Here is a 12716-nt window from a genome sequence, read left to right on the forward strand (position 1 = left end):
CAAATAATCAAAGCTTGATGAGTTTGAATCAGATGTGTAGTGCTTTTGACCCTGATCTGTATTATTTTTTAAAAACTTGAACAGTCTCTTTCTATGAGAAGTTGTATTAGTATAAAATACATATACAATATAGCTCAGTATCTGTCTCATTTATTTTATAGTCTTTTTTTTGCTCTTTTATCAAGAATGGCAATAATTATGGACCTGACTGTATAAGCTCATTGTGCACTTTTGTCTCCTTTATATATGGTTCTTTCTCACTGTCTTAATCTTACTTTTCTATAGTTCTACACCGGTTATTCCCCCAAGGGCTTCCTTTAGCTGTCAAGCCTTTGTGACAGTTCTGGAATGCAGCTGGACCCCTGCAATCCCCTCCTTTTAAGGTGACAGCTGTAACCAATCACAGGAAAGGACATGGCTAGCCTACACTGAAGTGGCAACAGCTCGTCTGACTGGTGATCTCCAAGGAATGCAAATGGCACACCCAACAGAACAGTTCTCTCCACCTCTCAAACTAGAGCAAACTTTCGTTCTGACTCCCCCCCCTTCTTTCATTGTGGATTTTTTTTGTCTTTCACATCAATGTTTTAAATGGTGCTTTATTGTCTTCAGATTGTTCCCCTAACTATTTTCTATTCAGTGTTACAGGAGTAGGGTGAAGCTAATTTGGCAGAGATGAAATTATCTACTCAGCCATAACACAAGCTAAAGTATCATCTCATACAAAACTAAATCATACAAGCCCCATATAATTTTCAGCAAGACTCAATTTACATACAAACCAGCTACACTATTACATCCATAAATTAGAATCAGTCTAGACTTTCCCAGCTATAGTCTGTCCACCGCTTATTCATTTGTTTTAAACTCCTTTTGCAGTAAAGGGACCGTGTTGATCAAGCCTCTGTAGTTCACATGAACCTCAATACTATGAATTGGGTCACTTCAGTTCAAAAGGAATTTTAGTCAATGCGAAATGCTAACTAGATCTCCCCAGTCCCATGGAAGGTACATCCCAAAAAGGTCCTTCGGCACAAGAGAAACCTCCACACAAGGCATGTCCAGCCAATTATTTGAAATACCTTAAAACAAAATGTTCAAATGAGCAGGACATGCAAGGGGTATCAGTAGTTTTTAACAGGTTGAGAATTATAAAAACATGACCACACACTTTTGACAGATCATCATATTCAACAGCCCCTGTGGAATAGTCTTTAAGGCCACTTTACAGCAAAAACACAAACAAATCTAAGCATCTGGGAAAAAAGTGATACTGGAAAATATAAAAAGAATCTCCATTACCTCATTTACATGTTATGAGAGCTGTAACACAGTTGTGAAATCACAAAACCATGTCCATAATAACTAGTCAGGAAGAATAGAAACAGATGGGCCTATTCTCTATATTTAAAACACATCTTATGTTATAAAAATATACGTTTTTCTGATGGGCACAGGGACAGTTCCATCTGGGAGCCATCTCCAAGACAACGAGGCAGCCCAAAGCACAAGGCCAGGGCGTGTAACCCCAATCTGTGCAGTCAGTCCCTCTAGTTTGATCACCAGCGGCGGTAATTCGACCCTCTGTTGGGAGGTACACGTTGACGCATCGTCGGCATGTTGCGGTATTTTGACAGGATGCTCTGGCTCTTCCTGAACACTGGCCTCTGAGAGAAGGGACGTGGCACAAAGCCTCCCTATAAAAAAGGAGGAAGAAATTATTTCAGCCAGACTAGTCAGAAATGCAGTCTTTCAGTGACATACAGCTTAATCCACCTGACACCACCACCTATATTTTCAATAAGGTCAGGGAGGCCAACAACAAGGTCAGTGGGCTAAGAGAAGTCACTGACCAAAAGTTATAAGAGCTGTTAAAAAAAAGAAGCAAAAAAGAAGCTTCATACCATGAGTGGCTTCCTAAAGGGACCGGGCAGTTCAGGGCCTGGCTTTCTCTGGGGAGGAGGACCTGGTTTATGATTTGGGCTGCTGGGACGGAAGCTGGGTCTCTGTGGGACATAAGAGTAAAGCATGAGCATATATGGTGGAATGGAGTTGATCAAGAAATGGAATTGCTCGCTGAGGTTTCCAAAACTATGGGAGGCAACATTCAAGGTATTGGCATCCCTTGACAGCTTACGCTCATTACAGTAAGCATGTTAGCACTCCCAACACTAAAGCTATGAACATTCAGTTTTCCAAGAGCCCAGTCAAAACCAGGAAGTGCTCCTCACCTGCGGTGATCTTGGATTCCTGAAGGGTCTTTCAGGTGTGTGGTTCTCCTGTGGCATGTCCGTTTGCCTAAAATGTGAAACAAGACAAAGTGAATTATCTGGCTAAATAATCCTGACTGAAACTAGTTACTGCTGTGTGAAGCCACATCCATTGTTATGCATCATACCATGTAACCCATAACCACAAATACTTTGCACCAACAAAATGGTTCCAGTTATATTCCATTCGTAACAATATATTCACTTTACATCAACTCTTTTACAATAATCCTCACCAAGTTTCTTATATTTAAATTGGCAGATTACCTTTCTGCATATCTCCAGTCTCTTGGAGAAGGGGAAGGACTGGAGTCATGAATTTTAGAGAAGCGTTCATTCAGCGTAAGTTGTTCATCTGAATTGTAATAGGGCTCTGAAAAGTCAGGTGAGAGTGAGTAAGAAGTCGCATTCTCACAATGATTCATGAATTATCTTAAATTCGCCAAGTGACGTCACATTCCTGTTGAGGGGCATCAAACAAACATGACTAAACAAAATGTCACAGTTCCCTTACCGGTTTTGTTCTTTGGTGGTCTACTTCTATCCCTTGGGGGGCTGTCCTTTGAGCTGGAGTTTGTCCCTGGCGCTTGCCACTGGGACACGACGACTAGGTCACGAGCCAACCGTCGGTCTATAGAGGAAGAGCTGGAGAGAGACCAGCCGAGGTAGAGGATGACAAGAGATGAGCATCCTATTCAGTGAAGCCTGAGAGGCAAAGGTTTGGTAGGCAGTCAAGCAGAACATTATTACTAGAAGCCTGCACCGTAAGGGAAAATTCCGCCAGTCTAAGTAATGCCCTGAAAAGTTGAAATGGTGTCGTTCTGTAGAACAAAAAATGTAATACGCTAAAACAGACTAGAACAGATATTGGGGGACATGGAATGACAGGAAGTTACATGGCGGATGAAGGGAGTTAAAGGGCAGGCGGCTAAAGATTCATATATAAAATCACTGAGTGGAATAATGGTCATAATAAAAGCTGATCGTCACTCGGGTACTTACAAAGAGCATGTAATGTCCATGGTTTCCTAACGCTGTTTTTCCAATGAACCCTTCACTGTGTGAAAACTGACGTGTATGAAATGGACAAGTGATGCTGGTGGTTTTGATGACCCGGTCTCTTGGGGTCCACATTTTTAACTTGAAGTGAAGCTCAAAGGCTGTCAATCCTCTCCAGTTCAAACGAGCCATTCGTCTATGATCGGTGATCTTCAGTTGATCCTTACTTCTCTTCGTTAAGTTCAGTCTCACTTCCCAAATCGCAACTCTCCTGCAATCATTGGACATTCAATTTCAAAAGGGTATGTTATTGTGATCTTGCGCTCCTGTCTGGTACAAGCAGTGTGATCAATTCAAATCGAGATTGTCCGTCTTCGGTCAAAATTCACCAGTACGCTTCAATAAACAAGCAATCTACAGAGCACGGTGTGAAGGAGCTTGCACTTTGTAGGAATGGATTCCATTGTTTACACGTAGACATCCAATTGTACTTGTAATCCCACCATTGCTGTGATTCAGTGTACTGTACAAAACAGTGCACATGTTCTGCATAGATGCAGATTTGATGTATTCTTTCATGCAGAGAAAGTCCACTGTTCACCTGCTTAGCCAGATAAGGTTCCGTGTGATGTTAATGTACAGAGGTGTGGTCCATTATCGCTTCATTTGTTTCTTGTAGGTCTATTGGACATTTAATGAGTAATGATTCTAAAATCACTTTTTAAGTAGTGAGTCAACTGCATGGCTGCATTCTGTCTAAGAAATACAAGTAGTATTGTATGCATCCATGTATTACCAGAGCATAAAAGGGGCCAGCAGTTCAGGAACAGCAGCACACGTTGACCTCATCCTTGGACCATTGAGTAAATATTGATATGAAGATTCCTCAGCGGTAGTGTCCTCTCCTCTTGATGCTGTACAGCCTCAGAGCTTCTGCCGCATGTTGTCAGTGGCAGTGTACTATCCCCAAAAGTCCTCTGGATGGCATCTTCAAGGAAGCTGCTGCATATTCCAATGCCATTTGAACGTTATTGCTCAAACTGACTTCCTGCGAGCTAAATATCCCTTTGTCAACTGGCAGATCGTGTTACCCAAATTAGTATGACAGCTGTCCGTTTCAGAGTCTCCTCCTACATAGGTCACTGCTCATCCAGGATAAGAAAAGCATCTCCTTTCCTACGAGTCATGTTGGTGTGCAACTACTGTGGCATTTCAGCGGATTTAAGGGTAATGGTTTTGTCCGCAGTCCTCTTCACAGATGGACTCTTCTGAACTTCTGTTCTGTCTGGGAGGGAGGGGGCTTGCTGCGTGCGTGAGTAAGTTTCTTCAACTCTTCCACTTGGTCAGAGAGGGACAGCACCACTAGCTTCAGACCCCAATAGCATCACAGAGGAACAGGCCTCCCATCAACACGTATGGATATGGCTTTTCTAGCATCTTTCAATCTGACATTAATGAACAGGCTGATATTAATTCAACTTTGAATGTCTGGCACCCAGAAGAAAAAAAAGGGGGAAAAAACACTTGTGAATTATTCTGTTCACTGCCAGAGGACTTTGGACATTTGATTTCAAAGCGTAACGGATTCAGGACATCACCGTAACTCCATTTCCTCCAAACATCATCACGCCCCAGCTCCCAGAGTGAGAAGGAAGATACCGTACCTGTGTGTGCTCAAGGCGCGCTGAGAGTCCACATGTTCCTTGTGTGACTCAGAGTTCCTGGAAGACTTGGCAGGTGACTGATGAGTTATGGGCCTCTTCCTCAGCGGCCCAGCCTTTGCTTGGAAACGCTCCTGCCGAAGAGCGAACTTGGATCGTGCATTTGCTCTGGACGCATGCGGACCTTCCTCTTCCTGGTTCTCGATATCTGCTCCTCTGGGTCGAAGTGGAGGTGCTTTAAGCCGCATCACCGACTCCGCTCTAATTTGACGCCCCTTCATCAAGCGACTCTTGTCCATGAGAGACAAGGGACGGCCACCAAATCCCCTAGAGAAGGTTTGTGAGATCTCTCTCCGAGGGCACTTTGGATGACCATGCTCCAGACCAAGGCCTGGTCCGCACTCCTGGAAATTCCGCTTGTGAGGTTGTCCACTTGGTCTTCCCTGCGGGCTGTTCTGGTAGAAAGAAGATGAAACGCCTTTCCATGCGGGGGATCTGTGGGGAGGGTGGTGAGAGCTGCCTTCCTGTGCCCACTCAGCGCTGCGGCGTCCGCTGCCCTCCCTCTCCCTTCCCACCACTCCATGCTGTTGCCTGGGATCTCGCTCAGCAGACCACCTGCACATCCATCACAAACAATACAACAAATTATTACATTGGAAGATCCATTATCGGAGGACGCAGGAAAAGGAGGTTTAGCGTTTCTTTATGGTGCCCCTTCACTTTAATGCCATGATACAGGTAGGCGTAAAACCTTCAGTGAGCATATACAAAAACTCTTTCCAGTGGCAGGCGACCAGCGCATTAACACCAGATCACCGCATTTTACAGTTTATTAGTATTGTAACACTGAACGATCATTTTGACCTCTGTGGTGTAGAGGACTATGTGAGCTTACACTTTCTCTCCATTTATTTTACCCAGCCCATACTGCCTCTTCACTCCTGTACCTCTCTGGATATGGGCCTCTGCCATGAAACTCCCGTGGCTTTTTCTGGGTGGTGCCAGAAGGTCCACGTTCACTATTGTGTGGGTGGGGAAAGGGCCCTGGCCCATTCCAGCGCTTCCCCCCGCGACCTGGACGCTCAAACAACCTTTTCCCGGGGCTATGGTGTGGCCGGGCACCCCAGCTCCTATCCTCTTCATGGGAAGGACCTGGGTGCTTGTGGGGGCCCATGAAGGAACTGTGGGTGGATGGTGAGGGTGGCAGCCTCCTGTCAGGGTGTTGGCTATGGTAATGGTGTGGTGAGGGGGATCTGTGACCTGGGTGTTGTCCATGGATAGGTGCTCCCCTCTGGCCCTGGTGCCATTGTGCAGGACTGTGTGGGGAGGACCTATGCTGGGCTTGGGGAGGGCAGTTTGGCCTGGATGGGGGTGCCCTCCTGTGGCCATGATGGGGGTCCGATTGAGAGGGGCATGTGTTGAAGGAATCCTGGTTTTGGGACCTCCGCTGATTGAATTGTCGCTCCCGTCGTTCTCCCATCAGTGTGGGACTTTTGGCAAAGTGAGCGTGTCCTCTGCCTCTCCAGCTTGGAGGGGCCTTTCCTGGGTGGCCCCGGAATCCTCTCTGACTCCCGAGATGAGGGCTGTAATGCTCTTCGTGTGGCGTGTTGTTGTAGCCACCCGAGTAGGACCTGATGAATAACAAAACAGTCTTAAGAATCCATCCACACAATTCATATTCTTGTCTACACTTAAAATAGTGCTACTTAACCTTCTCATACATGACTTCCAAATATCTCTAACGGTCACCCCAGCGTGAGTTGTTTTATGCATGTGATGTCAGAATGCACTCACTGTTCCAAAATGTGATTATTACGCAACAGGACAGTTAACACGCGCTGCCTGCAAGTTATCTATAGGCTATTATTTTCAAACAAGTTGTATTTTTTAAGTTTGAATTGAGGCGTGTTCCCGCCTCATTGATTCACATAGAAGTAGCCTATTTCAGCGCTGCGGACAATTTACGTTTGAGGATTGATCGCGCTGGACAAACTTCTCTCTTCGAGGAGAGCCCACGCACTTCAATATGTTTGCGCCGATCAAGTAACGTGAACTCGTACATCGCCTTGGTCCGTATAATTGCCCTTATTTTAGCGCCCCAAAAACGGAATACTTACAGATCAACTGTAATGTCAATACTATTGTAAAGCACAATTTCTCCCCTTTCCAACAGAATCAATTACATGACCTAAACACTGCCCGTTTTTGCATAATTCAAGCAGGCAATGAGCCCCGTCGGGTCTTTTTAAAAATGGCGGGTGGGGAAGTGAAATGCGTGATAGTGAGACGGAGAGATTTTGTGTGGGAAAATTGCTTTTTTCCCCACTCGATCTGTCCAACTTATCACCTCTAAAATGTAAATAAAACACTATAAAAAGTTTATATAATGTGACATTACATACCTATTTGAAGGTTTGTGTCGAATTTGAGTCGGGTTTTTAGGGCGGTGCTAAAGTGATCTTAGAAGTAAACAGCGGCTTTGAAAATGATGATCGCTTGCAGTGACGCAAAAAATGACTAGGTATCCCCCCCTTACCCCCGTCACTGTCCATTTCTTGTTTTTAAAGTATGAGGGAAATGCTACACCTGGTGGAGAGAGATTGTAAGACAGAATTAGTTGCTTTATGTGTGCTGTACGTTACGACATGACACGTCCCGATGTAACGGAGGGTCCATTTTTTCAACTTTTCTCCAATACTATAGAGCCATTAGCATGTCGATCAACGCTTGAATAGAAAATGAGTTCACACCCCCGATTTTGAAGTCAACACAGTCGCTACAGTCCCATTCGTTTTCTTTGTAGCCTCGTTTGAATGTTGTGGTTGCACACATTGGTACGGAATGGGGTGAGTTTACGTTATGGAGATACTTGCACAAAATGGAACATTTTCTGGCTGATGCTCACATTGCCTTGTTTTCCATACAAAGAAAAGTTCCTTATTTTCTGTATATTGTGTTGTCGTTTCTACTGTAAGCGCATACATTGTGCACCAAACATGCATAGTGTATTTACAGTTTTATTCACGTTTTCAAGTACTGGTGAAAACCTGAGAAAAACCCATCCAGGAAGTGGCATTTTTTTATGTTTGTAGTTTTCTATTGAATGCCATTGCAGTATGCATTGACTTAGGACTCAAATTGCACTTCCTATGGCTTCCACTAGATGTCAACAGTCTTTAGAATTTGTGTCAGGCTTGTATTCTGAAAAATGAGGGAGTATGACCTCTCTGAATGGGTGGACACTATAGTGTCCCAGAGCTTTTTCATGCGCCCGACCGAGAGCGCGCCTTTCTTGTTTACCTTTTATATTGACGACGATATTGGCCGGCTGAAATATTGATTATTATGACTAAAAACAACCTAAGGCTTGATTATAAACATCGTTTGACATGTTTCTACAAACTTTACGGGTACTATTTGGATTCTTCGTCTGCATTTGAGCCTGTGGATTACTGAACAAAACGGAGGTTTTTGGATATAAACATGGACTTTATCGAACAAAACTAACATTTATTGAGTAAATGGGAGTCTTGTGAGTGCAACCATATGAAGATCAAAGGTAAGTGATTCATTTTATCACTATTTCTGACTTGTGTAACTCCCCACTTGGCCGGTTACTGTTTGAAATTATTTGTCTGCTGGGCACTGTTCTCAAATAATTGCATGGTATGCTTTCGCTGTAAAGCCTTTTTGAAATCTGACACCGTGGTTGGATTAACAAGAAGTTAATCTTTAAACCCATGTATAACACTTGTAGGTTTTATTAATTTTTATCATGAGTATTTCTGTTTTTGAATTTGGCGCTCTGCAATTTCAGTGGATGTTGGCCAGGTGGGACACTAGCATCCCACGTACCCTAGTGAGGTTAACTGACTTGCCTAGTTAAATACAGATACAATAAAAAAAATATTAAAAAAGTTTGTCAGCCGATAGTTATAAAAATTTGACCGCTTGTGTTATGTCAATCTTTCCTCAGTTAGCACTAGGACAAATGCAGCCTACATTTTCTGGTTTGGATGATTGTGTTATGCTGCAGCTACTTCTGTGAATGTCTGAACATTGCAACCAAAAATAAACTGGTCACATTCTGGACATAACTTTGTAGGGACTGTGGTTGTGAAAAATGTCTATGAAAAAACAGTGTGGCCAGCTCAAATGCCGATTGATGCGTCAATCGAAACTGGACGTTCTAAATAAGTGTTCTAGCCCTAACGGTTTGAGCGTAAGCTGCAGGGACCAATGTAGAATGATCACACCCGTTTGTTGTTGTTACGTAACCTTGTTTGTTGCAATAACTAATATTCTGCAAATACCTGGGCTTGAACCGAGGAGGTCCGGAGTGATGTCTGACCATCTTTGGCATATACGGAATAATCTGTAGAAAAGAAACATACTTGCATTGACAGAAGTGACAGCGAGTTTTAAACAATAAAGCCTAGCTAGCGGACCTGGTGAAACTACAGGTAGCTAACGTTAACCAATGTACAGATTTAGTTACTACCAACACAGTTTTTAACCCCAGAGACGTAACATGGCAAGACTTCCAGGAACCCTTGCGAAGAAGACCAGGGTTTGATTTTGACGGCCTGCACATGCGCAGTTCGGCGTGAGACGACCTTTAGACCAAATACTTTTATTGGAGAAGCAGTTTCTGCCCATCTTCATACTCTACTGTCTTTGCTACGAACTACACCATCGAAGAAATAAGTAGCTCGCTAAATTAACAAGCTAAAGCACATCGACATATGCAGCCATTTTAAAAAGGCAAACATGTTAGGAAGTAGTTGCTTGTTAGGTACATGGGTTTGTCAGAAAAATGCGACTAACTTAGTTGTAACAGTTACTATAAAAAGTAATTAGTTACTAGCAGTGCAGCCTAACTGTGGGGAAATGTGGGATAACGTTGACTAAACGCAGCGTGCCAAACAACCTCGACTAGCTAGCTAAAAAGTTGTTCGCTTGTTAGCATTGGCAAGATATCACTAACGGGTTACCTATAAATATTTTAAACGATATAACTAGACAAGTCTCGCCAACCGGAAGTCGATCGCGCTTGTTAGCATTTAGCTAAATAACCATCATGGTGCAGTTGAAATGATTTGGTTATTTGTACAATAAACTGGCTAGTCTAACGTAACGGTGTAGCTATTGTTGGCTAGCTAACGCGTTAAGCTCCCCAAATCTGTGCTGATGTTAGCTATGCCGCTTAGAAAGGTGAACTATACTTAGATACATCCACATACGACGAGTTGTTTTTAAATGGGACATTACAAATTACCAAATTAATAATAGCAATAACTTACCTTTCAGTTTGTGTTGAAATAGCGTTACTTTCAATCGCCTTCGTTCTGCAGTCCGGTACAGAGAGGGCTAAGATTTTCTAAACCAAAGATAGACTAACTAAAGTAAATATAGACCACAGCCTTTCGTTTCAAAGGGAACAAATGACCCAAAGTGGGCAGAACAAGCATCTAGCGTCATTGGCATATTTCCGTTAAGGAACGCCTACTTTGTGAAGTACGCGTGTGCAAAACCTCCAAACAAAGCGATTTTTAAACAACTTTTGCAAAGGGTAAAATCTACAAACCGTAGTCCACTCTGTTCATAATATACTCGTTTTGGGAACAGAAAACTGTATTGAGATCAAATGTTTCAGCAATGAGAGCATTTACAGAATCTCTATCTTCTCGTACTGCCCGCCCGTGGGGCTTCCTCTCACTACCATATTTGGTAGTGAGTGGAAACGCCTAGCGGATGCTTCACATTTTAACATCAGTGAAATATCTGTCTCATTGTTCTATCTATGGGGAGGGTGTGCTGCTGCAAACACTTGAGCTGTCGCTCGGAGCCGTCTTCTTCTATGGTATTATGGCGGTCCCGTGCCACCACCCACTTCTTTTTGGGATTTAGTTGGGGGATCGCGTCCAACTTTTAGGTGCATACACCACCACCTACTGTACTGGTGTGTGAGACCATTCAAATTATATTATTAGATACAACAATACAAAATTGGAGTTAAGGAAAATTACCCTACCACCTATTAGCCCTCTCTAAAAACTCACCACCCATTCCACTACCACTCAACACCCCCTGCAGCTGTTCTACTTCTCTGGCGATGCCACCACAACCTCTATTTTCTGTGACTTTCAATTAATTTCTGCAATACAATTAACAACCATGGCTATACACGCTAAAAAGCACACCTTTTTATTTTTTATTATTTCACCTTTATTTAACCAGGTAGGCAAGTTGAGAACAAGTTCTCATTTACAATTGCGACCTGGCCAAGATAAAGCAAAGCAGTTCGACACATACAACGACACAGAGTTACACATGGAGTAAAACAAACATACAGTCAATAATACAGTATAAACAAGTCTATATACGATGTGAGCAAATGAGGTGAGATAAGGGAGGTAAAGGCAAAAAAAGGCCATAGTGGCAAAGTAAATACAATATAGCAAGTAAAACACTGGAATGGATTTGCACCTTACTGAAGCACATATTCTTCCCATCACTCTCTTGCTGGTTACAGGGATCCCTCACCTTGTACTCATCTTCCTCTACCACTCTCATTGTAGGAAACTGGGCTAAACCGACATCATACAAAAGAGAAAAATACACACACACACACAAAAATAAACATCCCATTCCTTCAGTCACATTCCAATTCAAGTCACATCCCTACAAGGCTCAGGAGCCTGTGTGTGCTTGTATTTCCTTTGACAGGATTTTTTGCAATCCTTCAGCTGTAGCCCAAGATGTACTCTTAAGGAGCCTGCCAATACTCATTAAGGTCCAAGGATCCAATATACAGTGCATTCGGAAAGTATTCAGACCCCTTGACTTTTTCCACTTTGTTACGTTACAGCCTTATTCTAAAATTGATACAATTATTTATTTAAATTGTAATTATTATATTTTTTTTTTACAGACTAGTTAAACAAATGTGTGAAAATTGACAAATTATCCAATATATTATGAGAATTTTCTGGTAAGAAAAGTGGATGTGGCTTCCTGAGTGGCGCAGCAGTCTAAGGCACCGCATTACCGTGCTTGAGAAATCACTACAGATCTGGGTTCGATCCCAGGCTGTGTCACAGTTGACCCATAAGGTGGCGCACAATTGGTTCAGCGTTGTCCGGGTTAGGGGAGGGTTTGACCAGCCGAGATTTCCTTGTCCCATCTCACTCTAGCGACTACTTGTGGTTGACTTAAATCGTTATGCAAGATTATGGGTAAGCTCTGACCATCGTCTTTCAGCTCGAAAGAGTGTATTTTTACTGGTGTGGACGTTTAAGATCCAGGACTGTGTCTTTAAGACATTGGCATTTAGTATTATTTTGGACATTTCATCTTCAGATTTCTATCAGATGTTTTTAAACCTCGCTGGACACACCAGTGCGTCAATCTAAGTTACATAACAACACATCTGCATCAAAAAACTCAAATTTTCCGATTTTTTGCATTGGATGCTTCTCAATCCACCACACTTCCGCATCTGCGACATCCCAAAAATCTGTCCTCCCACAAAAATGTCTGAACAGTTTGACCTAGAAACTATTACCAGTGTTACCAACTCCTCAGTAAGGAAAGTAGCTATTGGCTGTCCTAAAAGTCGCTAAATGACGTCATCACCTAATTTGCATAATTGGCCATGTGCATGTAATTGTGATGGACGCTGTAGGAGAGAGGAATAACGTTGTGGGGGAACAGTGGCTTCTTCTTTGCTGAGCGTCTTCACAAGGTCCTTTGCTGTGGTTCTGGGATTGATTTGCACTTTTCG

At 43.0% G+C, this 12716-nt stretch overlaps 1 protein-coding gene across 1 annotated transcript; it reads right to left on the reverse strand.

Moving 5' to 3' along the window:
• Positions 1-64: 64 nt before the first annotated feature.
• LOC139418600 (serine/arginine repetitive matrix protein 1-like) lies at positions 65-10790 on the reverse strand. The gene is made up of 9 exons (XM_071168196.1): positions 10234-10790; positions 9244-9305; positions 5878-6561; positions 4934-5545; positions 2785-2915; positions 2538-2643; positions 2232-2298; positions 1905-2006; positions 65-1697 (listed from the first exon to the last, which is right to left on the reverse strand). Exons 2-9 carry the CDS (start codon positions 9291-9293, stop codon positions 1560-1562), a joined length of 1890 nt encoding a protein of 629 aa, XP_071024297.1. The 5' UTR covers positions 9294-9305; positions 10234-10790; the 3' UTR covers positions 65-1559.
• Positions 10791-12716: the final 1926 nt, after the last annotated feature.

Source organism: Oncorhynchus clarkii, chromosome 10, assembly GCF_045791955.1.
Source record: "Oncorhynchus clarkii lewisi isolate Uvic-CL-2024 chromosome 10, UVic_Ocla_1.0, whole genome shotgun sequence".
NCBI classification, from domain to species: domain Eukaryota; kingdom Metazoa; phylum Chordata; class Actinopteri; order Salmoniformes; family Salmonidae; genus Oncorhynchus; species Oncorhynchus clarkii.

Bases quoted from the DNA above. Each gene is read 5' to 3' on its own strand.
- LOC139418600 (XM_071168196.1), bottom strand. From the start codon at position 9,293: ATGCCAAAGATGGTCAGACATCACTCCGGACCTCCTCGGTTCAAGCCC. The intron at 6,562-9,243 runs GTATTTGCAGAA...GTTATTCATCAG, and splicing joins CCTCCTCGGTTCAAGCCCAG to GTCCTACTCGGGTGGCTACA. The intron at 1,698-1,904 runs GTATGAAGCTTC...CCTTTTTTATAG, and splicing joins CCTTTAGGAAGCCACTCATG to GGAGGCTTTGTGCCACGTCC.